Raw genomic sequence first — 25,965 nt, forward strand, 5'->3', positions numbered from 1 at the left:
GTTTCTTTCAAGCCACCTGTTCCAAGGCAGATGTTTATTCTTAGAGTGTATAATATACAATACTAGCCCCTCTGCAGGCCTGTTGAGCCACACACTGATGAGCATGAGGAATTCTCTGGAGTGCAGCTTTTCTCTCCAGGGTGTAGTTCACACAGATGTGGCATTTGGTGAATGCAAGCAATGTAACTTAAAGCTGATGTGACTGAAAGGATGAGTTAGGAGGGAGAAAAAACATTTGACAGGTGGTGTAGGACCTGGCTACCCTCACCATCATTTTGTCTAATATCTCCCTGTTAGATTCTGTCTCTTACTTACCTTGCATCTACTTAACAAATTGGTCTGTACATCCATTTATTGTGCTTTCTACAGCTCAGTTCTCTGTAACCTGGCTGACCACTATAGCCTTAGGGAGAGTGCAACACTGGCTTAAGTGCAGTCTGGCAGTCATAGTAAGTGTCTCCTGTGGGATTCTTTGGGTTGCACTGGAACTGTCATGCTCTTTGCTGTTGCAAACCATGCCGGATTATGACTGTTTCTGGGAAGCCTTGAATGGGAATCAAAACAGTATTCAGACCGTGATTAAGGATCTCCAAGGAGATACTGAAAACTAGAGCGGCTGAAGAACCAAGCTCACCAAACAGTGCAGAAGCTGAGGAAATGGGTAAGGAGCAGACACACAGTGTCAAAAGGAGCAGAGAAATCAGGTGGAATATACAGAGAATGGCTCTCACTACTTGACAGTAAAGTTGCCTGGAGGGGTTTGCACAAAGCTAGGGTAGTTCTGTGAGCAATTGAAGAGTTAGACAAGTCTCTGAGGGGAGGAATTCCAGCCCTGCTCAGCTATGAGCTTGAAAATAACAGAAAGCAAACAAGGCTTCAGGCAGTATATTAAATACTGAATTTAGCCTGCATATAGCAAAAGGTTACAATGGATGAGCAGAGTTACGGGTAGATAAAAAGGATGGGGCAGAAGAATTAAAGTAGGAAGCCTCTGTAGGAACAGTAACACTTTTTCCACAGTCTTAAATGCAGGATTTTTCATGGACTTGGAACTGAGAGCTTGCATGACATTGAATTGACAGTGCAGTTATGGAAGATACGGCTACATAAGACTAATACACAAAGGCAGACAGACACATACAGACATATTCCCAAAGGCAGATGAGACAAGTTTGTATTTACAAGGGAAGACTACAAAGTTGAATAAGAACTGAGTTGCCCTGATGCATGTGAAGGTAACATTTGGCACACTAGTTGCTTGTTACACTCTCCTCGAAGGAAAGAGAGCAGTTGCATAGGAGTCTGTTGTGGAAGATAAGAGATGGCTCCAAAGAGAATAGAAAAAGATCACTCTGTTGTAGATACTGTGGTATGAAAGCAAAAGAACACTAAAAGCCAGATTTTGATGCTGTTGTCTAGTCCTTTATTTCCTATGGACTGGACACTGACCTTGCTAGAACTAGTGATGGTGGGTAAGGTTGGTTCTCACTGTGCATTACAACCACCAGAATCCAAGTGTCCTAAGTGAAAGTCAGATTTTCCTCTTCAAACTTGCCAAGTGCTGACAGCAAAATAACAAAGAAATTGCAGTCACATTTTATGCTCACAGATGGATCCTAGTTGGAAATTCTTCCAAGCCAAGAGTATCTGACCACTTAAATGCCATCTGAGTAAGTACTTTACTTAGTACACGTGTAAGTGTAGATCACAGTGGGAGCTCTGCTAATATAGAGAAACTGGATTTCAAGGGCTGGGTAAGGGAAAAAATAAATATACCGACTCCTTGAGAAGCTGTATAGTAGATGCTTACAGCCCTTTTGTCCTGCTTCCACAATCACTTCATTATGGACCAGTCTCTGCTGCTTTCATATTTTCTTTCTTGTCTCATCTCTGATGTTTATTGAACTTCTAAGGCTTTCAGGCTAAATCCTCTTTCGTGTTACTTTCTTAAGTAGAATTTACTCCAGGTCAATTCCAGCCTTCTTGCATACTGGAATGCGGAGCACTCCTGCAGCAGCAGTGATACAACATCAAACCAAGTGTTTCACATTTTTACTGGTGGGGACTGAATAACAATTTGAGAATTTCACTTATAAGATGGAGACACGTCAGTTGGTCGTGACCTAAAGTGCTTTCTCAAGCTTTTACCCAGTAGAAAGTGTTCAAGTGTTCTTCCAGGCCTTACTCTGAGCTCTCATTGTGGATACAGCCTGTCTCTGAGCCCTGGCAATTGTTCCTATCAGGTAAAAGGAATGAGCTAGATTGGTTGAAATGTCTCCTTGCTACTCTGTAACTTGATTCTGGATTGAAGCTCACAGTTGTGGTTAATGCCCCTAAGAACAAAAACCTCAAAAGAGAGATACGTTGCTATTAATTGCTAGTCTCCAGTCATAGATAGCCAATAGTATTTGAATTTATATGGATAATAAGAAGTTGAAAAAATTAATAGTTTTCTAGGTGTTTGTGGGAAGTCTTGCAGGAGACTGTGAACATCTGGACTTCTGGTCATGCTTAAAGCTAGACAACATTTAGTCTCTGGTTTGGCAGATATATGTTAATGGCTCACAGCCTTGAAGAATACAGCATGGTAGCAGGGACAGAGCCTTGCTTTCTGGACAGTGCAGCATTGCTTGTATAATAGTGATGCAATGATTTATGTTTGGGAATTTAACCTGAACCAGCTAAGAATTCCTAACTCCTTCCATCCAGCTTTACTTGTTCTTGCTGTTTCTCAACAAAGCTACAGATTAGATGACTCAGTCAATGTTTCTTAATTAATAATATTGCAATAGGTCCCTCAAGTAAGGTGACCTAAATACTGCCTATGCTGTGTGCTGTCTGTTGGGCTAATAAATAGATAATAGTAATGAATATGTATTCATACAGTTCATTTACTGTGAACTGTATTCATTACTGTGAACCACTGCCTGTGGTGGACATCATTGTTATAGCAGCAGAAAACTGAAGAGGAGAGCAACATATTCTTCCTTTTAAATCTACTAAATTGAATGTGATAATAATTGAAAGACAAATACAATTTTCTGTCATGTGGGAGAAGTGCTTACTGTGTAGGATCCAGAGTGATTCCTTAAATCACTTCTCAATCTCAAGCCAACTAAATTAACTATTAAAATGCAAAGAAATGCTGCAGCTCTTGCTTAAAATAAAGGTTATTTACAATACAAACTCTTCTCAGGTTTGAATGGCTGATACAAAACTCCAAATCCCACAGTGACTATTTATCTGTGGAAGGTCTTGTTTTAGGTAGTGTATTGGGAGTATTCATTTTATGATACTTTCTTTAGCTGTTGGCATTTCTGAGTAAACACTTTTACTAGCACTTGGGGGAGGGTAACACTGCTTGCCTAAGAGACAAGTGGATATCCCTTCCAGTTGGCAAAGCAGTCTGCATATTCCAATACTGTGATTGCCTCTCCATCCTGTTGTTTCCTGTGCTGTTGCATGGATGATCTCATGTTTGGAACACAACGGGATCCATACAATGCTACATCACTGTTCATCTTTGTTCTGTAGGTGACAGAGAGAGAGTTGAAATCTGGAGGGGCAAATACAGCGGTGACAGAAAAGAACAAGAAGGAGTACATCGAGAGAATGGTTAAGTGGCGAGTGGAACGAGGAGTGGTCCAGCAAACAGAGGCCCTGGTCCGTGGCTTCTACGAAGTAAGTAACAAAGTGATGCTTCCACAGTCATCCCTCCTTCATCTGAATGAGAGTAGCACCCTGGTTAAATTGTGCTTCATCGGTACCCTAGAGAATTGCTACACTGACACAGACAGCAAGGAACTGGAGTTCTTGGATCTCTACAGAGAAAGACCTTGGATACAGCATGCTTAGGATTAAACTAGAAAGAAAAGAAATGTGTCTTCTGAATATGATAAAGCATTATTTATGATCAAGAGTTAAGAACGACACTGCTTTCCATTCACACAATAAGAGAAGTAGGCGCTTTAAAATTTTGTTCTACCATGTTGTGATTTTAGGTTAGGGGTCTCTGAGAAAGATTGTGAAGAATTGTACACTTTGATGAGAAGCTGATGAAACACACTGTGTCTTCAGGGATTCATTCCAGCAAAGTCAGTCTGTGGGTGCAATCCAAGCTGTTATCTTGCTGCTGGTATTCCTGGATACTCCATTGTTGTCCCTGGATTTTGCAAGCTATCTTTGCTGAAGACCTGGATCTGGGAACATCTTTCTGGCAGAGCTGTTTCAAGGACTGGGTGAAAACCTGTGGCTTTGCTGACCAACCCATGTAGTCACCTGTTCTGTCCCCTCCCTAATCATACACAAAAAACATGTGAATGCAAACATTCAAACTTTGTCAGAAAAAAGAGCTGGCCCCCAGAACCATAGGTTTGCTTCATTTGCAGTCTGAACTGTGCTTACAAGTGGTTTTTGTTCCAGGTTGTAGACTCCAGGCTTGTCTCTGTTTTTGATGCCAGAGAACTGGAGCTAGTTATAGCTGGCACTGCAGAAATAGATCTCAATGACTGGCGAAACAACACAGAATATCGTGGAGGTAAACTGCCTGCTCATGTTTACTATTGTCTTGACTTTTCAATCTAAAACATGGAAGTCTTGCTCCATGTTTTCCTTCTGTCCTTCCTGAGGGAAATGCCCTATTTTGTCCTGGAAATTACTATGAAGAATAACTCCTGAAATAAAAAAAAAGTAAGATCTCAGGTTTGGATCAACAGGTATTGTGGTGTTATACTACTGAAATTGCTTCTGCTATTTTTGTCCAGATTTTATCTATTCAATTCCTGCAGCCTTAGCAGCAGTTTTGACTGTTAAGGACTGAAAAGGATTTGCACAATTAGATCTAAAAATTACAGGTCATCTAAGATGACTGACTGAACTCTAGGCATCACAGAAGGTAGATCCACAAGACCTCCTGGCTTCAGCAGGGAGCTGAAATCAGGAGCTGAATTTCACAGTTTCCAAATACATTTCAACAACATACAGATCTTGCATAACTGTCCCCTCAGCCTAAACTATGTCAAGTTGGATTTTTTTTCTTTTCTCTAATGTTTGGTCTGATTTTGCTTTAACCAATGATTTATCCAGGCTGTCTTGGATGATGGAAAAATGTGAAATCCACCAGTTCTGCACCACAAGTGGAAAGTTCCTGAGGTTCACATATCCTCCCCTGAAATACAAGGTTTCAATCTCTGCTGGTCACTGCCCAGCCTTTGGGTTACCTTGAAATACGCAGCTTACCACAAGGACAGCTGGTCCCCAATGTTATTTTCCTCCTACATTTTTCTATTTAACTTTTGAAACAGATTCAGCCTGGTATATGCTGGCTCTCACAGGCACAAACCAAGGCTCAGAGCCTGTCAGGTGGGAAGCTTGCCAGGGAAGGGCTTGTGGCAGCAAACTCCTCTCCATATGTTGAACACTACTGCAGTCCAAAAGAGAATTTACTTGTGAACCAGAAATTATTAGGATGTTAAGACTCACACTGTGTGGCATATTGCTGTTGCTCTTAATATCTCATGCATGTAACCCCAGTTCTTGCCAAGGTATTTGTGAGAGACCAGTGCATCTCTAATACATATTTGAGTTTCAGGGTCTGAAATGAGTTAGTGATATTATTGTATCCACAGCCGGATACAAAATGGAAGCTGGGACCTACTGCTAATGAAGAACAAAATATATTGTTAGGCCAGAATCTTTCCAGTAGGAGATCTACTGCCCCATGCTAATGGGAACTTTCTTCAGTGTTGCTCATCCCAGTTAGGAGGGAGTGATTTTTATTTCTCCTGCTTGCTGTAGGCTACCATGATGGACACATAGTGATACGGTGGTTCTGGGCAGCTGTGGAGAGGTTTAACAACGAGCAGAGGCTGCGATTGTTGCAGTTCGTCACAGGAACGTCGAGCGTGCCGTACGAGGGTTTTGCCGCTCTCCGAGGGAGCAACGGCCTGCGGCGCTTCTGTATAGAGAAATGGGGGAAAATAACCTCCCTCCCAAGGTATGTCCCAATCAGGACTTTGTACCAGAATTGCTGTTAGAAACATAGGCCTGATACTTCATTGCATCTCTCTGTCAGTTTATATATACAGTAAGAACACCTAAAAAAAGACAAAACGAAACAAAAACCAATTATCAGTTTGTTGTTCTGTAATTGCATTTAGAGAAAAGTGTTCTCTTTTGCTGCCTTTTTGATTTGCAGGCTCAATTCAAACTACTTGGAATCTTTGGAAATGGTTAAGATTAAGATTTCCATAGGTTGAAACCTAGTTCTCTTATTTTGATTCTAGAACAGATTCAGATCAACAGGAGCCTGTCAAGTAATTCTGTTCCCTTTACTTCCAAAATGCTAGAAAAAACACTTGTGAATTTACAGAGACATGAAAGCCAAAATCTGTTTCTGAGTTTTGGCTAGAGACCTGAGTGTAATCCCTTCATTTAGTTAGTCTGATGGTTCCTTTTTTTGTAATGGAGAAGCTTAGGGACAAATCTTCAGACCGTGTGGTGATAATATCCAATTTGTTGCATCTAGTTCAGTGAGCCAGCTTGGAGCAAATGAGTTATAATGTCATACAGAATCAACAGACTTGGCAGTGATTCCCAAAGGAGGGGTCCTCTTCCTTTTCAGAACAAAGGGGCAGGAGCACAAAGGGGTGGACTTGCCTCAGGCCACCCAAGAGAGCCGTGGCACAGCCAGTGATGATTTCAGCTTTGAGTTCTGCTTTACCACTTTATGGGTGGTACACTCATCCCTCCTTACTGAAGTGCATCACCTTTTCTTGAATATCCTGACAGCGAGGCTCTGCCGCATTGGGATTACAGAGCATTTCATTGCCTCTGAGATACTTATGCTACAGTGGCCCTATTACATCCTATTTGCCCTCAAAGGATGCATTCTTCTTGCTCTTATCATTGGCTTTCAGCTATGCTCCAAAGGAGGCCACTTTTATGGCACAGAGCAAAAATTTAATCTCATAAACTTTGCAAATATAGTCAGACAATCAATTAACAAAGGGTCTGGTCCAGTTTTCTCATTACTTGCTCTCCGTGTTGTTTATCTGTGGAGGAAGCCCAGACCTCTGACAGGCCTCCTTCCTGGAGATCTGCCCCCTAAGATAAGACAAAACTGCTCAGTCATGATGACGAAGGTGTGGACCCCTTCCTGCTTCAGGACCCCATGTTATCTCCCTGTTAACTATTGGTCATATTATCCCAGTCTCAGACCATTGGCCCTTTTCCCAGTTCTCCCTTTCCCTATAAAAACCCCAGCTTTTGCCCAGATCAGGGGTAGATCATCACTGGCCTCCTTTGCTGAAGCCTACAATAAAGAACTCCTGTGGAATGCCACACAGTCTCCCCTCTCTTGTCTATCCGCGGCTGGAGTAACCCATGAACGGAGCTGGCTGGGCTGATCAGAGCTGATCACAAGAGAAGAAATCACTTCTAAAAGAGCTGATCACTTGAAGCCTCTGGCCACGCTCCGAAGGATTACCCCTGTCTGGAAACTGCCTGAAACTCCCTGAACGGCTGCTCCTTCTCTGGATGTCTATCCAGGATTGTTGCTGGCAGAGCTGGGGGTCGGACAGACCCCCCAGACCGAGCTGCAACATTTACCCAGAAACATACCAAAGACATGGACTTGAGCAAACATCTGGAGTCCTCCATCTGGAGAGAAAAGGCCAAATCTGGTCACTCTCTCAGTCCAAGCCTGCTCAAGCCCATGTTTATGCAGTGGGAGATGCAGTAACTGGAGCCAAGGCACTGTGTGAGAAGGCATTCAGAGCTGACATTTTATGTGGACTCCCTCTAAAGTCAGGAAATGGGAGTAAGTGTTTTCAAGTAACAGTTCATCTCACCTGAACACAGACTTCTAAAATAGGTGAGTCACAGCTGGTACATTTTGGTTTGTGTCCATCTACCATAAGCACTCTATTGAGATTATATGGAGAGCTAGATGTGGGCACTGAGATTTAAAACCAGATGAAAACATGTAAGGTCAGTGAGATGACTCATGCCCTCTGAGCTTCAGCCAGCCATGTGGTAAGAAAGCCTGAGAGCAACAGTTTCCTATTTGTAGTTCAGATCCTCCTTTTGCAGTATATATGTACAGTCAGGTTCTGTGTAAGGGTTTCAGAGCTTACCGAGGACATTGCTCCTTGCACACAGTCAGCAACCATCAGTCACAAACTCTGCAGCATTTCTGCTCATTTCATTACTCTCTTCTGGGGTGCAAGGGAATGAGAGGGGAAGGTGGACCTTGGTGCGTGCACAGAAAATGCCCTGGGCTGACCCGTCAAGTTCTGAAAAGGTAATTGGCCCCTTTCTGCTCTGTTTAACTTTCTTTGTGAACCTAGGCATTACTTCTGACTCAGATTCAGTTAGCCTCGAGATTTTATGTTTGTGTGCTGATCTCTGAATGGGTTGCTCTCCCTGAAAGAGGCCTCCTTTCCAGGTGAAAGTTGGTAGCACTTGTTAGAAGTCTTAGAGCTCTGCATTCATTTTAGCCAGGGGAAAAAGAAACAAAACTTGCTCATGGGGAATAAACACAGCTTGCTCACCATGAATTATTGCCTGCATTTTTATAAAATTATGGGGTGCTGCCAAGTCTACACAGTGCTAAGAAATGCATAGAACACACAGGCTAAACCTGGAGGTTCCCTAAATCCTTAGTTAAGCAACTAAATGAGTATTATTTAAAACTTGTTTTTAAATACCTGGTTATGGTTTGCCCATTTTTATTTATTTATGTACTTTAGACTCACAGGCTAAAAAAAAGTCATATGTCATATCCTGTCAGCCTTTTAGCCCTGTGACATGAGTGTAACTAACTTCACCATAAACCACAACAAATTCCCTTTTCACTTTAACTGCTGTACAAAATGTTGAGAACTTTTCGCTCTATCAGGAGAGTCCATGATTCTTTCTCTGTTCCCTTACTTCTGCTCCAGATAGTTGAAGTAGTTAGGCAAATCTCCCATACATACTGTCCTTGCACTTTGGCAATGGAGCATGCAACTACCATTTGCTTATAGTGAGCAAAGATGTGCTAACACCTAAACTAGATAGGTTAGTACTGTTTGCACTTGCAACAGCAACATGGCAAGCCCAGGAAAAAAAGGCATGGTGTAAATTTCTAAAATGAAGTGCTTTTCAAAGAATAACCATAATACATGACACTTAAAGTGTTTCTTGAAGGCACTGAGGACAAGCAAGATGTTTTTAGGAAGGTTGAACATCCAGTAACTTCATTCTAAATTGGTGGATCTGTTCATTAGTACCTGTTCCCTTCATGAACAGGGTAATTGTGGTGTAATATGTTCATCTAAGACAAAGAAGAGTAAGATTACACCGGTATTTTATTTCTGGAGTATGCACATGTGCCAGACACATTATCCTTATCTATATTTACTTTCGAGATCACCTAAGTTAGAAAGTTGAGGCACCATACAGCTCAGAGATGTTGCTCTAATCCCAGATCTCCAAACAATGACCATAAAGCAGGTTCCAAAGAGACTGCCCACTTTGCAGATCTGTCAGTGTAAATCTGCATCATGGGTTCTTCCAAACTGGTGTAACTTGTCATAGAAAATAACAGGTTCAATCACTTGTTCATCAAGGTTGAGTTTTACTCTTGTTATATAATGTGCAAAGCTTCGCCCCAAAATGAGGACGTTACACATTTAACTGGTTGCCTGAGTAGAGATGGTTGGAGAATTCTTACAGCTATAGCCTCTTCTAAAGCAGGAATCCTCTCTTCACCTCTTCTGGGTCATGTAGGTTTGTAAATGGAATCAGTTTTACTAGTAGTTCTGCAAGAATGGATTCTTGTTCCCCACCAAACATTAATGAAAAGGCACTGGTTTTCTAGCTGGAATAGCATAGCTTCATTTGGTACCATGGGAGAAGAATTCCTGGCCCAAAACAGACCTGTGCTAAGAGCTACCAGTGTTTTCTGCTATAGTTGAAGGAGGCAACAGTTTAGTCTTCCTAAATCCTCAGTTGGCAAAAATGTTCAGTGCCTACAAATGCCACTGTCCCACCTTGTGGTTGCACTCCTCACCTGGCAAAAACTCCTGCCAGCTCCAAGATTATGTCTGAGTACCAAGTAAGTAAGGACCTCAGTATGTATCCCAGGGATTCAAATAATCACATTTGACGCAATGAGGTCACTTTTCTCAACAGTGCTGAGCTGCAACTACCCTTTCATCAGAAGAGATTTTCATTCAGCAGTGTAGTGAGTGTTATGTATGATACAGATTACTAGTGCTAGTAAATATCTGATCTTTGTAAGAGAATTCTGTTCCTCTCTATTGGATGATCAAGTATTTAATTGCCACGGAATCCCATATTACAATTAAAAAAAGATTGTGACTACAAAGAATTTTATTCTGATAATTTCCTTCTTTGACAATGGACTAAGTGCATGGGCTTTGCTGTCTCTTACCTTTCCTTATATCCCATCCATTTCTCTTTCCTCTTTTTTTCAAATATAACAGCAGTATCAGCTACAAATCTACATTCATCTATTAAGCACTGATTCCTAGACAACATATAAGTGTTCCTTCTTACAGACAAAAGGAACAAAAGCTCCTACTTGTGGGTTCTGAGATTGATTAAAAAGAGGTTTGTGGGTTCATTTAACAAAAGCAAGGTGAAAAGGAGAACTGTCCAGTTTCTGCCTGACAGGCATGATTATGTTAGAATGTAACCCTTACTTTAGTAGATGGTTTCAAGCTATAATTAAGATAGGATGGGGTTCTGTGCCCACTTTTACTGCCTTTGGACTCTCCTCTTTATGGGGAATAAAGGAAGTGACAAAGAAAGGAAGAATGCAAAAATCTAAAAAGCTTATAATTTTTAGAAAGAATTCTTAGAAGAAAAGAAATAGCATAGCACTGTGACCAATGAGTAAGATTAAAGGTTCAAGCCCACCAAAACTATATTAAGCAATAAAGACAGACTGCCAGGAAGAATGAAATTTTAAGTGGTCCATTTACTGCTTAACTTACTGCAGGATGAGGGCATATGAGGGTCAGAGTTGGTTCACATTACTTTATCTTGCATTTTCTTCTGGAGAAGCCAGAATCCTTCCCATAAAAGCTCTCGCCAATGTAATTCTTATTCCAGGCCTCACATTCCCTGAACACCCTCTCAAATGTCAGCAGGCTTATATGGTAGGAGGCTTAAATCAAGGGAAGAAATATTTTCTCTTTGCTGTGACTACTTCTTGCACTACTGATGTAATGTTTTTACCCCAATATGTGTGGCAAGTGTTCCCTGGATTATGCTTACTGTAGTCACTCTCACTGGGACCAGTAGTAGGAGGCCAACATAATTCAGGAGGAATTGACCCCTTTGGAGGATGGAGCACAGTTAGACAGCAGTGGGCATTATGGAAAGTATCACTAACTCTTAATTTCCTTGTGTACTGCAGTATCACACAATATATGATGAAAACCAGAAAGTTTTGCACATAAGTATCTTCATGTAAGATTGAGTGGGCTTCACAGGCATCACTGGAGTTGCACTAGATCCACATTTGTTTCACAGACCAGAATATGAACCCAGATTTTGCCTTTAGCAATGTTTTATGTTTTGCACTGTAAGTAGGTGGAAGTGTAAACCTTACCTGGATAGCACTCCTGAAATGCTGCTTTCATTTCAAATTTGATGACCTTCCTTTGAAGTGCAAGGGTTTTTTTCTGTGAAATTCTTGAGCTGGAGAATACAAGAGTCTTGTTTAGCAAAATGTTTCAGTGTTTCTAGACACATTAATATACTTTCCTTTCTTTGCTCCCCACAATGAATTCCTTGAGACCTTCTATAGAAGAGCCCACATCTATAAACCTCATAGTAAGAAAAGGAATTGATCTTTTTTCTGAGTTTGACTAGGTCAAGGATGACTAAAAGTCAACAGCATTGCAAGGTTGTTTCATAACCAGTGAGAAATCAGATGGATAATGATCAGTCAAGATACATGTCTGCAAGAAAGTAAATACCAGAGTCAGTGGCTGTAGATAGGTCTGTACCACACAATAGGATGCACAACAGCAATGTCTGAGATGCTGTTGTCTCAAACAGTTAAATGTGCCACAGCTGAGTACCGTACAGAGGTCTGGTTCTGCAAAACTACATTAGAAGAATTCACACCTGAGCCAGCATGGCTGTGCTGCTTCCAGTTCTGGAGCCCAGCAGCTGAGCTCCTCAAGACCGGTTGTCTCTGCATGGGGCTTGCCTGTGGTAAACATGTTCTGAATGGACTACAAGAATCCTTCTGTTAATTAACTCCCAGTGGTTGATACATATTGCCAATGGGTTGTAGAAACAACTTACGTTGCCAAAGATTGTTGAGATAAACAGTAAACAGTGCAGGGCTACTCATGGGTAATACACGTGAGCTGCCATGTTTAATTTCAAGAGATTAATTAAATAATGGCTTTATTAATGTTCCTTTTTTCATTAACTCAAGCATTCCTGCTCATTTCCACAAATTCTGTGTTTATTGTATTCTCTTCAGACTAACCAGCTAACAGATCTTCATTCAGAAGGAGAAAAAGGATGGTAAAAGCTCTCCTAATTGAAATTCTGTAGTGCAGTGAAGATTACGTGCCTCTGGCTATTTCAGTTGCCTGATTGCTTTTAATGATTCACCGCTGGTGCTTGATAAAACTCTCCCTCTGAATCTACAAGTCTCAGGCCAGCCCATCTACTAGCATTATGTCTTTCCCACTTTGTAGGTGGCCTAAGAGATGGCTAGCATGGCTTCATTTCATTTTCTCCAAGATAGCTCTGCTGTTTCAGTGTAAGAGAAATAGCATTGTGTTAAAGTTTGAGATAGAAGAGCTAGAAGTAAAACAACTCCATGGCTTCTAAAAATACTAGGGGCCAGAAGCTCAGGCATTGTTAGCCATTGAGGCTACGTTTCCTTCTGTGAAATTTTGTCAATTCACATTTATCCCAGTGAGCAAGAGGAAATATAAATACTGTTATCATAATGTAAAATTCTAAGCTAACTGAAAAGAAACTGAAACAATTTTACTGAAAATGTGCCTCACCCACGTACATTCGTTGAATGAGCTGTGCAGTTTCTCAGTTGAAGCAGCTGAACTGTTGGGGAAGGGACTGTTTCTTTACTCCACATTTGTATAGCACCTCCCACAGTGAAGTGCTGACTGCCTCTGGGTCTAATTGCTGCTGCCAGAAAACCTGCAACAAGGTGAAGGCAGCATGGAACTCATTCCATGGCTTCTTTAGAAGGTGCTCCCAGTGTAAATATAATGGCAGGTAAATAGAACAGTAAAACTGGGGAAAGAAATGGTCATCAAGTTTGCAGCTTGCTCTGCACAGAATATTTTGCTTTTGTCTTGGGTACTACAAATCAATAGCATTTAAAGGCTGAGGCATATGGCCAACAGCAGACTTGCAGGAATATTTTCAGCAGCCTTCCTTCCTCGGTTAGCAGATTCCTGAATGGTCTTTTAGCAGTCAGGCCTGCCTCACTGCAAACACATGCTGAGCCCATTCTGTCACTATAGTCCATCACATTGTGTTTGTCCACTAGTGCAAAACTTACTGGCAGCTCATGTTGGATGTACAGATGAATGCAATTTTTTAAAAAAATATTGAAGCAACCAAAATTATAGTAATGAACTTCTCTGTCAGGTCCTAAACCCCAGCTCCTCGGTGATCTCCAGCATTTTTCTCCATCAAGATCTGTACAAGATTCCTGCAACATCTGAAGCAGGAATATCAGATGTTATGATCATACTTAGCTTGTGTCTTCTATATAAAGTATTCATGTGTATGTGCACATACATTTCAGTACCTCATATTTAGGTGGAATTCAAAAGTTTTACTTGGAGTGAACTTGAATGTATTGAGTCTCAGTAGAAACTAGTTTTCTCAAGTCTTATTTTCTTGAGTTTTTTTAGATTAAGTTTAACATGTAGCATATTTTCCTTTTGCAGGGCACACACATGTTTCAACCGTTTGGATCTTCCACCTTACCCCTCATATTCTATGCTGTATGAAAAGCTGCTGACAGCTGTTGAAGAAACTAGCACCTTTGGACTTGAATGAGGGGGTTCAGGCACTTCTGGTGTTTTTATGGCTGATGATGTCACCTTTCCTGTCCACCATCATTTGATCTTGGTTTCCCATGTTTTTATTTTTGAAAACAGAACAAAAATCAAGATTAACAAAAGCTGTGCATGAAGAACTGCCACCCTCTACAATCTAACCTTCATGCTTTCATCCTCTGTTTCCAATGGACTGCTAGTCTGTATGCAATAGAAAAACAACTGTCTCAAGGTTTCTGTATATCTCTACATACCTCCATTAATAACAATGAAAATACAAATGCAAGTTACACTACACTTGACCAAATGTTAATAAATGTTTACTTCCACCTACGTTGATTAAAAAATAAAAAAAAAACCTCATCAAGCATTCCAAGCTTTTATATGCCCATATCTTCTAAATCAGTTCATAGCCCATCTTACTTCTTAATCGTTGAATCCAGTACTAGGAGCTGGTCAAATATATCATCATCCATCCCTGTTTTTCCTGTATGTATTGACCATCTGAAAGACACCTATGAGCAAAACTGAAATTTTTGTATATGAACTCATGATCCACATCAGTTGCATCAGCTGGAACTGGCCCAGATATATGGTGCAGATAAGACCTTCAAAAACTAAAAAAAAAAAAAACAACCTGTAATGCAATGCAAAGCATAACGGCGATTGTTATGATTGTTGCTTGCCAGTACTGGAGAGAACTTGCACTTCAGAGCTATTGGGAGGGGCATCTCCATTGTAATGTTTACCACACAAGAAGCACAAGGTTGTGCACATTCAAGAAGGATGTTTTATTATGTAGCATAAAGGACAAGGCTCCCTTACCTTAGTATTGTATATGACAAAGAAAAGGGGAAGTAAGAAGAATGTTCTACTCCTATGAATACCCTTGGGTTCTGTTTACCAGATCTTTGTTTTCTGATGTTTAAAATGTTCCTTTCCAAATGACAAGTCTAGACAATCCCATCCCCTGTGTCAGAAGCCATTTATTTTCTGTTAGGTTGGGCTACATTATGGTTGCTGGGGGCGGTTTTCAGTTCTGTTGTTTCTCTTTTCTTGTTCAGTGGAATAGTCCATATCCTCAAGAGTGGTTGGTTGTAGACAGAATGTTTTTGTCGTGTGTCTGTCAAATGAGAAGCTGCAGTGAATGAGGGTGTTTGTCAGGTATGAAGGGAACTGTATTTCTAGGGGGTTTAAGATTTTAGTGCACATCCTCTTGGAGGGACCCCAAAGGCCCTCCAGTCATACTAGGTACCACTAAACTAAAGATCTTTCTCTTGTTACTGCAGACATAACCTTCTTCAGTTTGGTGTACTTTCCAACTCTGAATCCAGGGGTAAAAAAAGGAAAATAGCAGTAGGCTTTTCTACGGATGGATTTTTCTGAGGCTGTTACAGTCAACATCTCAATGTAATCAACTGCTCTGATTACATTCTAGTTATTAATTTTTGCTGCCCTTGTTTTCCAAGACTAATTTCAGATTGAAAGTGTTTGTCTTAACTGGGAAATGGAAATGCAAAGTATCTTCTGACATTAAATATGTTAAAGGATGCAAGAAATGCAAAGTGAGAGATTTGTGAAGGTAAGTGAGAAAGTAATGTCATAGTGTCTAGCAGCTTGCATGAACTACAACATCCCCTTGGGGGCTTGTTACTTGTAGTATTGTGTTAGTTACGCTTTCGATCACTGTAAAGTCAGGAGACCAGTTCAAGATCTAACACATCAAATTTGTCTTAAGTTTTCTCTCCAGAGAAAAAAATTTGACTTCTGCTTTCTCACATATTTTTATGGTAGTTGTACAAAACCTCATACTTCATCACACTTGAAAAACTGCATTCTGAGAGTTTTTAGATCTTTCTCCTGCTTTTATTCTTTGGTCAGTAGGTATTTGAAAGGTGATGGAGCCAAAAATATATTTCTAAGCAAAAAAAAAAAAAAAATTTTGTTGTTTTTTTGGTTTCTTTGTTTTGGTTTTGTTTTCTGTTTTTTTTTTAATGGTACATAAAAAAATTTGAAATATTGAAATTGCCCCGTTCATTCAATTTGTGTAGCATTTCAGCCACTTTTATACTAATTTACTGTATGGCTTTTACTGAGAATCTATGTTTTAGTATGTTGTTGTTATATTACAGTTGCAAACAGAGGCTGCAGCTACAGGCCAGCTTCATTGTACCACACACCAAAAATGATGTTTAGTGTTAGTAAATGAGCTCTCAGGCATGTATTCCATGTGACCAGCCCACTGCACAGGAGAGATGGAAAAATTAATGTTTTCTCAGAGCATCTGTCACGTACACATGAATTTCATCAGAACAAGTCACACCAGGAGACACTGAACATGAAATCTTTCAATGTATGTAATTCCTGCCTCCTCAGCTCTAGGCCCCCAAATCCAGTGATTCTTGTATGGTTCCTAATTTATTCCTGATGATGTTATAAAGTTACCTGCACTATGTCAAATGTTGGATGAATTCCAACATTAGAAAAAAGAGAAGCATCCAACTGGTTGGTCCGTGTTTGGCCAAGGAAAATCAAGAGCTGTCTCATTAACATAGTAAAAAAGTGGAAAAAAAAAATAATCCAATCTTTACAACCCTGTATAGTTGATTTTTTTTAAGGTATTTTAAAACTATATTTTATTACGAAAAAGTGAAACTATTTTTTGTAGCATAATAAAAGATGTTTGTGTTTCAGAGACAGCATCAAGCTCCACTAAATGAAACACAGAAGGCTTTCTCCTCAAATTCTTCTTCACAACATTTTCTGGCACTTGTCACACACTAAACTAGATTATGTTTGGCAGATGCCATCTCGAGCACCTTGTGTGTTGCTCCTCTGGGAAACACAGAGCATAGCCAGCTACCTCCCATCAAAATCCTTGATCCAAGTTGTCTTTCAAGCACACAGCCTAATACTTTTTAAAAGCTGTTTTCTAAGTTGACAAAGTAATGCAGATTTCCTTGCAAGTGTTTTGGATCTAAGGCCAGAAATACAGACAGTTGACTGTTTTCCTAAAGAGAAAGAAAATGCCATATGAGGCTTTTCTTGCATTCTGCCATTCTAGTCCTATCCCTCTCTCTTCCCAAATGCCCTACCCCAATAGGTTTTCAAAGTGAGACATCATCTTTCTGATATCTGGAACAACACAGTGTTTCTCCATTCTTTGCATCATGCCATGGGCAGAATCCAGTCCCAGCCTGGAGTGAAGGGGAAGCCGTGCATCTGAAGTGGCATTGCAGTGTCAGAGTGAGGCAATGAATGGTGCAAACAGGAGAGAGGAAGGAACCTACCTCCCTTGGCCTGTTATTTAACCTGCCCATTATGCAATTAATTGACTTTGTTGTTGTTGTTGTGAATGTGCAAGGCATCCCCTTCCTTGTTCTTCTGTTGATTCAAGCGCTGTTACTTCCCAGGTCTGCATCTTCATTTATAAAACACTGACTGTTGATTACAGAAATTCTGGTTTCATTTTCCCACAGGAAGGACTAGAAGGTATTCCATAGGGCAGAGTACTTACAGTGAAATAATCTTTTCAGCTCTTTCACCTCAGTTCCTTTGAAACCTGGTGTTGGCTTACATATGGTGGTGGCTAGATTAATATACAATATCAACATCAATAGATTTTTAAAATGCAAGTAAAAAATGGAAGAGGCAATCTGACAGCTTTAATTAATTCTAGTTTTCAGTCAGAGCAATGAATACAGCAACAGAACAGTTTCAGAGGGTCCATATGGTTCTCAAAATGATTGTCCTGATGGTATTAATGGTAGAGGGAGGAAAGGGGATATTTCTGGTTTTGAAATCCTGTTAGCATTAATCTGGAGATAAAAGAATGGAAATAGGTATTTTATATCATCAGTAGGTCTTCCACCTTGAAGTCATCCCACTGACTGTTCAACCACATCAGCTATGCAGGATTTGATCCTGTATAAACATCTGTATCTTAGTGTTAACAGTGCCAGGTAAAACCTTGCAAATGCTGTCACTTCAGTCTGCAGTAAGTTACATACACGTTCAGTTTCAGTCTGTGCATATCCAAAACTTCATTTTTATGTTCCAGAGAGGTCCATGGCTATCACAAGGCAAGAAGTGAGTGGTCCAAACGACATCTAACATCTAATGGAGAAGTCATGAGTTTTGTACAGTCTGACACAGGGGGCTTTTGTCAGGGGACTTGACCGGGCTTGCTCAAGTGCCCATGAACTTTTGAATGAACTGTAGCTGAGGTTTGAGTTCGTAGTCTAGTCTGAGAGCTGGCCTGTGGGAGGGGAGTGTTTGTTGGGATTATGTTTTGTTGTTCTAGTTTCACTGTAACAAAAAGTTGACATACCTCTAGTTGGAAACAACAGGATACTGAATTTGAAGATGAAAATCTAAACTGAAATAAGCTAAAATATAAACGCACAGGGGACGGGTTAAACTCGTCCTTCACTATTAACCCTTTGGCAGTCTATGGAATTTCAGAAGGACAAATTTGACTGGAGATCTGTTTAATTTCTGTCAAAATTATATTTGCCCTGTCTCCATAGTAACATTAATAGGGCTTCCCAGTCAAGATTAAACACTTTCAGTAAAATGCAGACCAACAGATCTTTCTACAACAAATGCGGTGCTTTTTTATTATTCTTGCTGTACCTCAGTGTTCATTACGAAAAGATAAAACTACTGCAATATACTAAATCTGGGATAGGTTTTCCAGTTATCACAAGGTCCAAAAGATTGGATTGTTACTTTCTCACTAGTGAGTCATGTAGTTCTTTTGTTCCAGTAGAAAAACAGATGCCTGTAGATAGTAGATACTAGGTATAGTAAATATTGTACCATGAGCCAAATTCCCTGCAGCTTACAATTTATCTAACAGAAATGTCTGTTACGGTTTTTGTTAAAGACTACATAAAGTCAGTGGCAGGAAAGGTCCTCATTATTGGACTGATTTTGCTTTTATTGACAGAAAAATGTCACATGATACTCAGGCTGTGCTTTCTATTCAACCATATCACTATGGAGGAATGTCAATAAAATCACTTTGTTATGGCATTGTGTGGACTGTCTATTACAAATAAACTATTTCATGGAGTATGTATGTAAGAGTGGGTGGAAACTGGCATTGTCAAAGCCCACTAATTTCAGAAACTGCAGTTTCAGGATCGTGTCCTTTCCCACTGTTGCATTCAGGCCCTTCCACTGCTTTTATTCAGTCTTTCGGGGCACCTGTCTAAAACTTGAGGTTCTCCATGTAAGTGTGCACGACCAGAGCTCCCATGCTTTCCTGTCTTGAGAGCATGTGAGCTTATTACTCGCTACAGGAAACGTCTGGTCAGAGGGACAAAAGCAGCATGTATGCTACTTACACATACCTTGCTTCTAGGTATAATTACTGCATTATAGGGATGAAATGCAACTGCAAGGATGATTTCTTAATAGCATATGCTGGGTCTGCACTGTGTTGACAGCAAATACATAGCATGGTGCTCCAGCATCTCAGTATGTCACACCCATGTCTCCTGCTTGTCACTGTAATATCTCTGGCGTGTTTCATTAACACATTCCAAGATAGATTAACACGCCTCAGATACACCGTCAGCAGACACCTTCCTGACCATACCTGTTTTCTTACATAAATGGCACCCCGTAAGGGATTGTGGTACAATAGGAAGGATGGGAAAGCTTAAATTTGAGGCACTGTTTCTATAAGGAAAAATATAACTCCATGGAAGATAGTCCAACAGAAGTGGTGAGTATATCTAGCACAAGACAAATCAGTAACAAATGTGAAACTGTGTGACAGTGAGAACTCTTGAGAGCCCTTCTGGACTTTGCCCTGCATTTTATTCTGTATGGAGGAGCACAGGTTGATGAGGCCCAGTGCTGGCTCTCCTTCAGCAGGGATGGTGGTGCTGGTGGCAAGAGTACCACTGACCCATGCAGACACTCAAGAAATACAGATCTCACAGCTCAGACTTTATTCATATGCTGGGTGTATGATTGTGCACGTGTTTGAGGAAGAAGTGAGCGAGAGGGCATTTTGACACCAAGCTAAATTTCTATGCATTGTTCACATATAAAGAAAGGGAAAATCCATATTGATTAAAAAACAGTGAGCTGAGCTGCTGATCACTAGGGTGCATCAGAGGTGTCAGTTTCTGCTGCAGTGATCTGTGTATGTGGCTAGAACTATGCCTTTTACCAAAACCCATTTGGTGGTTCCATTCAAATTCTGTGAACCCGTGGGTTCCATGAATCCATTCAAAGCCAAGTTGGATACAGTCTTAAGCAGTCTGGTCGAGTGGGAAGTGTTCCTGCCCATGGCAGAAGGGGTTGGTTTTTAAGGTCCATTCCAGCCCCTCACCATTCTATGAGTCTATGACAATTACTGAATTTCTGTTAAAATAGAGCAGCAGTCCATGTGAAGCCTCCATGGGTACATCCGGTGTATTTATTGGCATGCTAACAAAACTGTAATAATTCTGTAGGATATTATAAATCAGTAACAATCTCTTCCTGCCCTGTGGTAGCAGTGTCATAGTTTTTTTCTACAAAGGACAATAAATCCACGTGCAGCCTGATGTTCATCCTTGTAAAAGAGGCCAGACTGGACAATAGCTGTCATGTCTGGAGAACGAAGGCGCAAAGGATCTGCTGTGTCTCCTCTAATCATAAATCTTCCTTGAGCTGCAAAGACATGCTCTTTTACTATTTCTAAAATTTAATTCTGGTAAACCTGAAAATAATTTTTGACTGAAAATACCTTTCATGGATCTATAAAGGTGAAGAGTGTGTGGCTGTGTTTAGTTCCTACTCTCTTCAAATTAAGTTTAGAAGAAAAATACCCAATATATTATTCTGCCTGAAATACAAGCCCTGATTCTTATTTCTACTAGGGTTTGATGTAAAGCAGATTTATATTGTTTTAACTGAGATGTAAATGAAGCTCATCCCAGAATGCCATGTTACAGCTCTTTGAGATGGGATAGAATAGAAGTACTAGAATGCACAAAGAGTGCAACTAATGGGTTGGGGTTTTTTTCCTGAACTTCTGGCAAGTAGGATTTCATATAATTAATTCACTGCTATGGTGCAAGTAGATAATGAGGCTGCATGGGGGAGTTTTCTGTGCCAAGGATAAGCAATAGTAACATTGAGGTTACTTGCCTTTTTGTTGAAGAGTAATACACTTTAGGAACATTTTACTTTTTGATTTTTTCAGTATGAAAATAGAAGACTGGTTTGGGTTATCTTTGTTTTCCACTTACAAAATAAACCAGTTGTACGGAAAAAGTAATTCTGTAAATACTCTTCAGTGTGACACTGAAAATATGTCCATCCCGTTTCAAAATGGACCACAGTCAAGTGAAAAAGTATTGTTGGATGTGATTTCCTAATCCTGGTTTTCCAAGATCAAAACAGCATACAAAAATGAATTGCATATCCTCCGGTTTTTCTGTTTTCAGCACTTCGTATGCTTCAGTCTGTAGACAAAGCAGTACAGTTTCCCAACCAGCATGCCACATGGAGTCATCATGTTTAGGTAACAGCTTTTCAGGAATGCAGCTGGGGCAGAGCAGGAATCTGCTTAGGAACTTTGTTACAAGCTGTGATTTGATGTCAGTTCCTCTTTGATATGTCTTGGTACTGAAGTACAATCAATGACTTTTAAGAATGACTGAAATTGGTAATAGAGATTGGTATATATACGATTATAATTACAGTATGTGAGGATATGTTTACTGACAGCTTTGGCATCTTTGGCAATGGAAAATAAGCTTCCCTGCTTTAGGCATGTAAGTTAAAAGCATTAGTGATATGTGCATTGATTAGCAGAACTGGGACTTTAGAGTTTAACCCCTGTTTCTGTAGAATATAAAGCCCACAGCATGACATTTGAACACCATCATTGTGCTTCAAAAATGTCCTCCAAATATACAAACTGAAACAGTTTGTGCTCTGGACACAGCCATAAAATAAGTAGTGATGCATCTTGGATTTTGTAAAATACAATCTCTAACAACTCTGTAAAAGGTGAATTAGTGTTTGGGACTGCCTGGGCACTGCAGAGAAGCTGTGAAACTGATCTGAGGAGTGCCCAATGTAGTATGTGGGGACCCATATGATGTGTTTTTCAACTGGTAAGTGAATATTATAATAACATATGTAAACATCACATTCAAATGGGAGTTTCTGTAAAATGAACATTTGAGAATATTTGAAAAGGTTACTGGTAGATTCCCTAAGCACAAGTTTATTCATCTGTCTTAGAAATGTTGAAATCAAACCCTATGAGGAAAAAGAGGAATAAATCTTATTGTAACATGAGCACCAGTTTATATTAAATCTCTCATGAATATAAAAATAATTCAGCAAGGTGGCAGTGATGATGCTTGCTGCTGCCACTTAGTGGAGCTGTGCCTTCCTCCCTTAAACTAGAAAAAAGATTAATAACACTTTTTTTGTTGTTGTTGCAGCTGGTAAGAAACATTCATTTATACAGAAGTATTTTTTTGTAAACAGTTTTCAGTGGTGCTGGGTACTCAGAGTTTTTGTGTAAGTGCTTTTTACATGATGACAACAGGCATTTGAGTACAGGAGCAAAACCCCTCAGGTGAGGAATGTGTACTCTTCCTGTTGCCTCATAGATAAAACCACCACATCAAGAAATAAGTAGCTTCAGTGCAGAATAACTAACTTCAGAATGGAACCCCAGCAGCCTCCAAAAATTTGAGCCACAGAAGATCATGGTTCTCTACCAATATAGAAGTTGAAAGGAAGAATTTAGCAATTCAGAATGAAAAACTATCTTAAGTTATATGTGCTGAGCTACAGATGGTAAGATTTCCTATTTCTGTAACAAATGGACCATGTTGATGATGATGATGATGATAATGATAATTTCAGGTACCTTCTCTATCATGTAAGAGCTGCATGAATACATTTGTATTGGGAAGAGAAACATCCTGTGATGATCAAGCTAGAGTCAGATTGATATAACTGAAGAAAGCTTATGTCCCTATGCAACACTTTTGATCCACCTCTTCAGGGCAGAATAGAAACCACTCTCTTACTCCAGTGCGTGCAGACATAAATTTAAAGGGACATTGTTTTTAACAGAATGCCTGTGGTGGTGTCTTTCAATCCACCTCCTGCTTCTTAGCTTGCAGGCCAAACAGCTCATGAGAATCAATTCCTTGGATGCTACTTCCAGAAAGAAAAAAAAAAAAAAATATATATATATATATTTAAATGTACAACAGCTAATGTTTCTTGTACCAGCAGAAATTAATGTTTGCTATGCCATCTGAGTGCAATTGAACATACAGCTAATAATATTTAAGTGATTGAAGCCAAATATCCAAACAACAGAGAAAAAGCATATACCTTTTCAGGTAACACATGAGAGCAGGTAACACATGAGAGAAACCAGCTTAGATATGTCTGTTAGCTTATCTCTAGATAAGCATTTTTCATATCTACATGTGTTTCTTCCTGTGTAGGTAACGCAGATAAGCTTATGCTGCAGTATTTACGACTGAGATCAGTGCTGTTTTAGTGCACAGGTGAAACTACAGTGAGTCAACACAGCTTCACCAAGGGCAGGTCCTGTCAGACCAACTCAGTGGCCTTCTATGATGGAGTGGTTCCATCAGTGGAGAAGGGAGGAGCTACAGAAGTCTTTTCTCTGGATTTCTGTAATGCCTTTAACGTGGTACCCCACAACATCCTCTCCAAACTGGAGAGAGATGGATTTGATAGGTAGACTATTAGGTGGATAAGGAATTGGTTGGACAGTCACATCCAGAGAGTGGTGGTCAGTGACTCAGAGTCCCAAAGGACATTGTGATCTGTGACAAGTGATGTCACTCAGGGATCCATATTGGAACATGTGCTATTTCATATCATTGTTAATGACACAGACAAAGGGATAGAGTGCACTCTCAGCAAATGTACAGATGACACCAAGCTGAGTGGTGCAGTTGCCACACCTGAGGGATGGGATGCCATCCAGAGGGACCTGGGCAGGCTCAGCAAGTGGCTGCATGGGAACCCTGTGGGGTTCAACCCAGGGCACGGTGCTGCACCTGTGTTGGGACAACCCCCAGTAGTGACACAGGCTGGGGGATGAACAGATGGAGAGCAGCCCTGGGGAGAAGGACCTGGGGGTGCTGGTGTTTGGGAGGCTGGACATGACCCAGCCATGGGCACTCCCAGCCCAGAGAGACAAACGTGTCCTGGGCTGCATCCAGAGCAGCAGGGCCAGGGAGGGGATTCTGCTCCTCTGCTCTGCTCTGCTCTGCTGGGACCCCACCTGCAGGGCTGCATCAGCTCTGGGGTACCCAAGATGGACCTGCTGGAGTGAGCCCAGAGGAGGCCACAAAGCTGCTCAGAGGGCTAGTGCACTTCTCCTTTAAAGGCAGGCTGAGAGAGTGGGGCTGTTCAGTCTGGAGAAGACCTTAGAGCAGCATTCCAGTACTTGAAGGGGGCTACAGGAGAGATGGGGGAAAAACAGTTCAGCAGGGTCTGTTGTAATAGGACAAGGGCTAATGGCTTTAAACTGAATGGGGGTCATTTTAGATTAAATATAAGGAAGAAGTTTTGTCGCTCTATTAGGAACGGCGAGAACGAACGACACAGACTCTCTAGGAGTCGATTAGGAGAATTTCTCGTAGTTTATTACTTCAGGTCTGTTTTATAGACCAATACGTGGAAAGTATAGAAAGGAAACTCTTATTGGTTAGCAAACTACTACATTACCATCATTGGTCAGTGGGGCACACACCCCTCGACCTTCTCCTGCAAAGAAAACAAGGGACAGACAAACAGCACCTGCAAGGCTGTTTTCTGTCTTTGAGGATTGTTTTAAATCCTCCTTATGAATTCCCAGGCTACTTTCTCAGGCTGGACTGAGAAAGCTATGTGGCCTGTAATTTCTACAGGCTCTCTGTTTCAGAGTTAGCATCCACAAAGTTTTATACGATGAGGGTGATAAAACCCTGGCCTATGTTGCCCAGAGAGGTAGTAGATATCCTGTCCCTGGAAACATTCATGGTCAGGTTGGTCAACTGATCCAGTTGAATATGTCCCTGCTCATTGCAGGATAATAGGACTATTTGTATTCTGTGGATAACTCTTTTTAAGAGTTACCTGGAGGGACCCCACAAGAATGATGAAGAGGGAGTTTTCACAAGGGCATGTAGTGACAGTGACAAGACAAGGGAGATTAGTTTTAAACTGAAAAGGATGTTTACATAGGATATTATGAAGAAATTCTTTACTCTCAGGGTGGTGAGACACTGGAACAGGTTGCCCAGAGGTGTGGATGCCCTATCCCTGGCAGTATTCAATGCCAGGCTGGATGGAGCTCTGAGCAACCTGGCCTAGTGGGAGGTGTCCCTTCCCATGGCAGGGGGCTTGGAACTTGGTGATCTTTAAGGTCCCTTCCAATCCAAACCATTCTATGATTCTACTTTTTTTCTGCAAATCAGATTTGGCAATAAGTAAGTGAGGGAATTCCAGCAGAATGCCTTGTCAGCATTTGTACTCCCATCCCAGATCAATGACCTAGGTTTGGACTGAATCCTTTCCTGTATGTTGGCCTATTTCCTCAATAGTCTTTTCTCCTGCATGCTCTGGATGCTGACATGCCCTTAAAAGGGACAAATGACAGAAGTGCCTTGATAAATGACAGCCATGCAGAACAGGTCTCTTTAACATGTACATTAAGTAATCAAGAGAGTGAAGGGGTTGAGAAGTCAGCACATGCTTTTCTCAAGCCTTTTTCAGTTCGGCTCATGCCAAATCCATGAGGCAATTCCCACCAGCCTGCACAAACCAATGACTAAGAGGCAATTCCTGCACACCTCACAGAGACACATGAAGGAGAGGTGCTACACACACCCCA

The 25,965-nt window shown here is 40.8% G+C and overlaps 1 protein-coding gene across 5 annotated transcripts in view; it reads left to right on the forward strand.

Annotated features, from left to right (window-relative positions):
• Positions 1-16,095, forward strand: part of HECW1 (HECT, C2 and WW domain containing E3 ubiquitin protein ligase 1) — a 250,224-nt gene extending 234,129 nt beyond the window's left edge. For all 5 annotated transcript variants that reach the window (XM_005533197.3, XM_088060634.1, XM_088060639.1 and 2 more), the window contains 4 exons: positions 3,535-3,681; positions 4,423-4,537; positions 5,797-5,995; positions 13,962-16,095. In XM_005533197.3, coding sequence (XP_005533254.2) covers positions 3,535-3,681; positions 4,423-4,537; positions 5,797-5,995; positions 13,962-14,073 — 573 coding nt within the window. In that variant the 3' untranslated portion in view covers positions 14,074-16,095. The remainder of the gene's footprint in view (positions 1-3,534; positions 3,682-4,422; positions 4,538-5,796; positions 5,996-13,961) is intronic.
• Positions 16,096-25,965: the final 9,870 nt, after the last annotated feature.

The sequence above is a fragment of the Pseudopodoces humilis genome, chromosome 1 (genome assembly GCF_049639895.1).
Source record: "Pseudopodoces humilis isolate 2021_Gansu_Grassland_sample_001 chromosome 1, ASM4963989v1, whole genome shotgun sequence".
NCBI lineage: Eukaryota > Metazoa > Chordata > Aves > Passeriformes > Paridae > Pseudopodoces > Pseudopodoces humilis.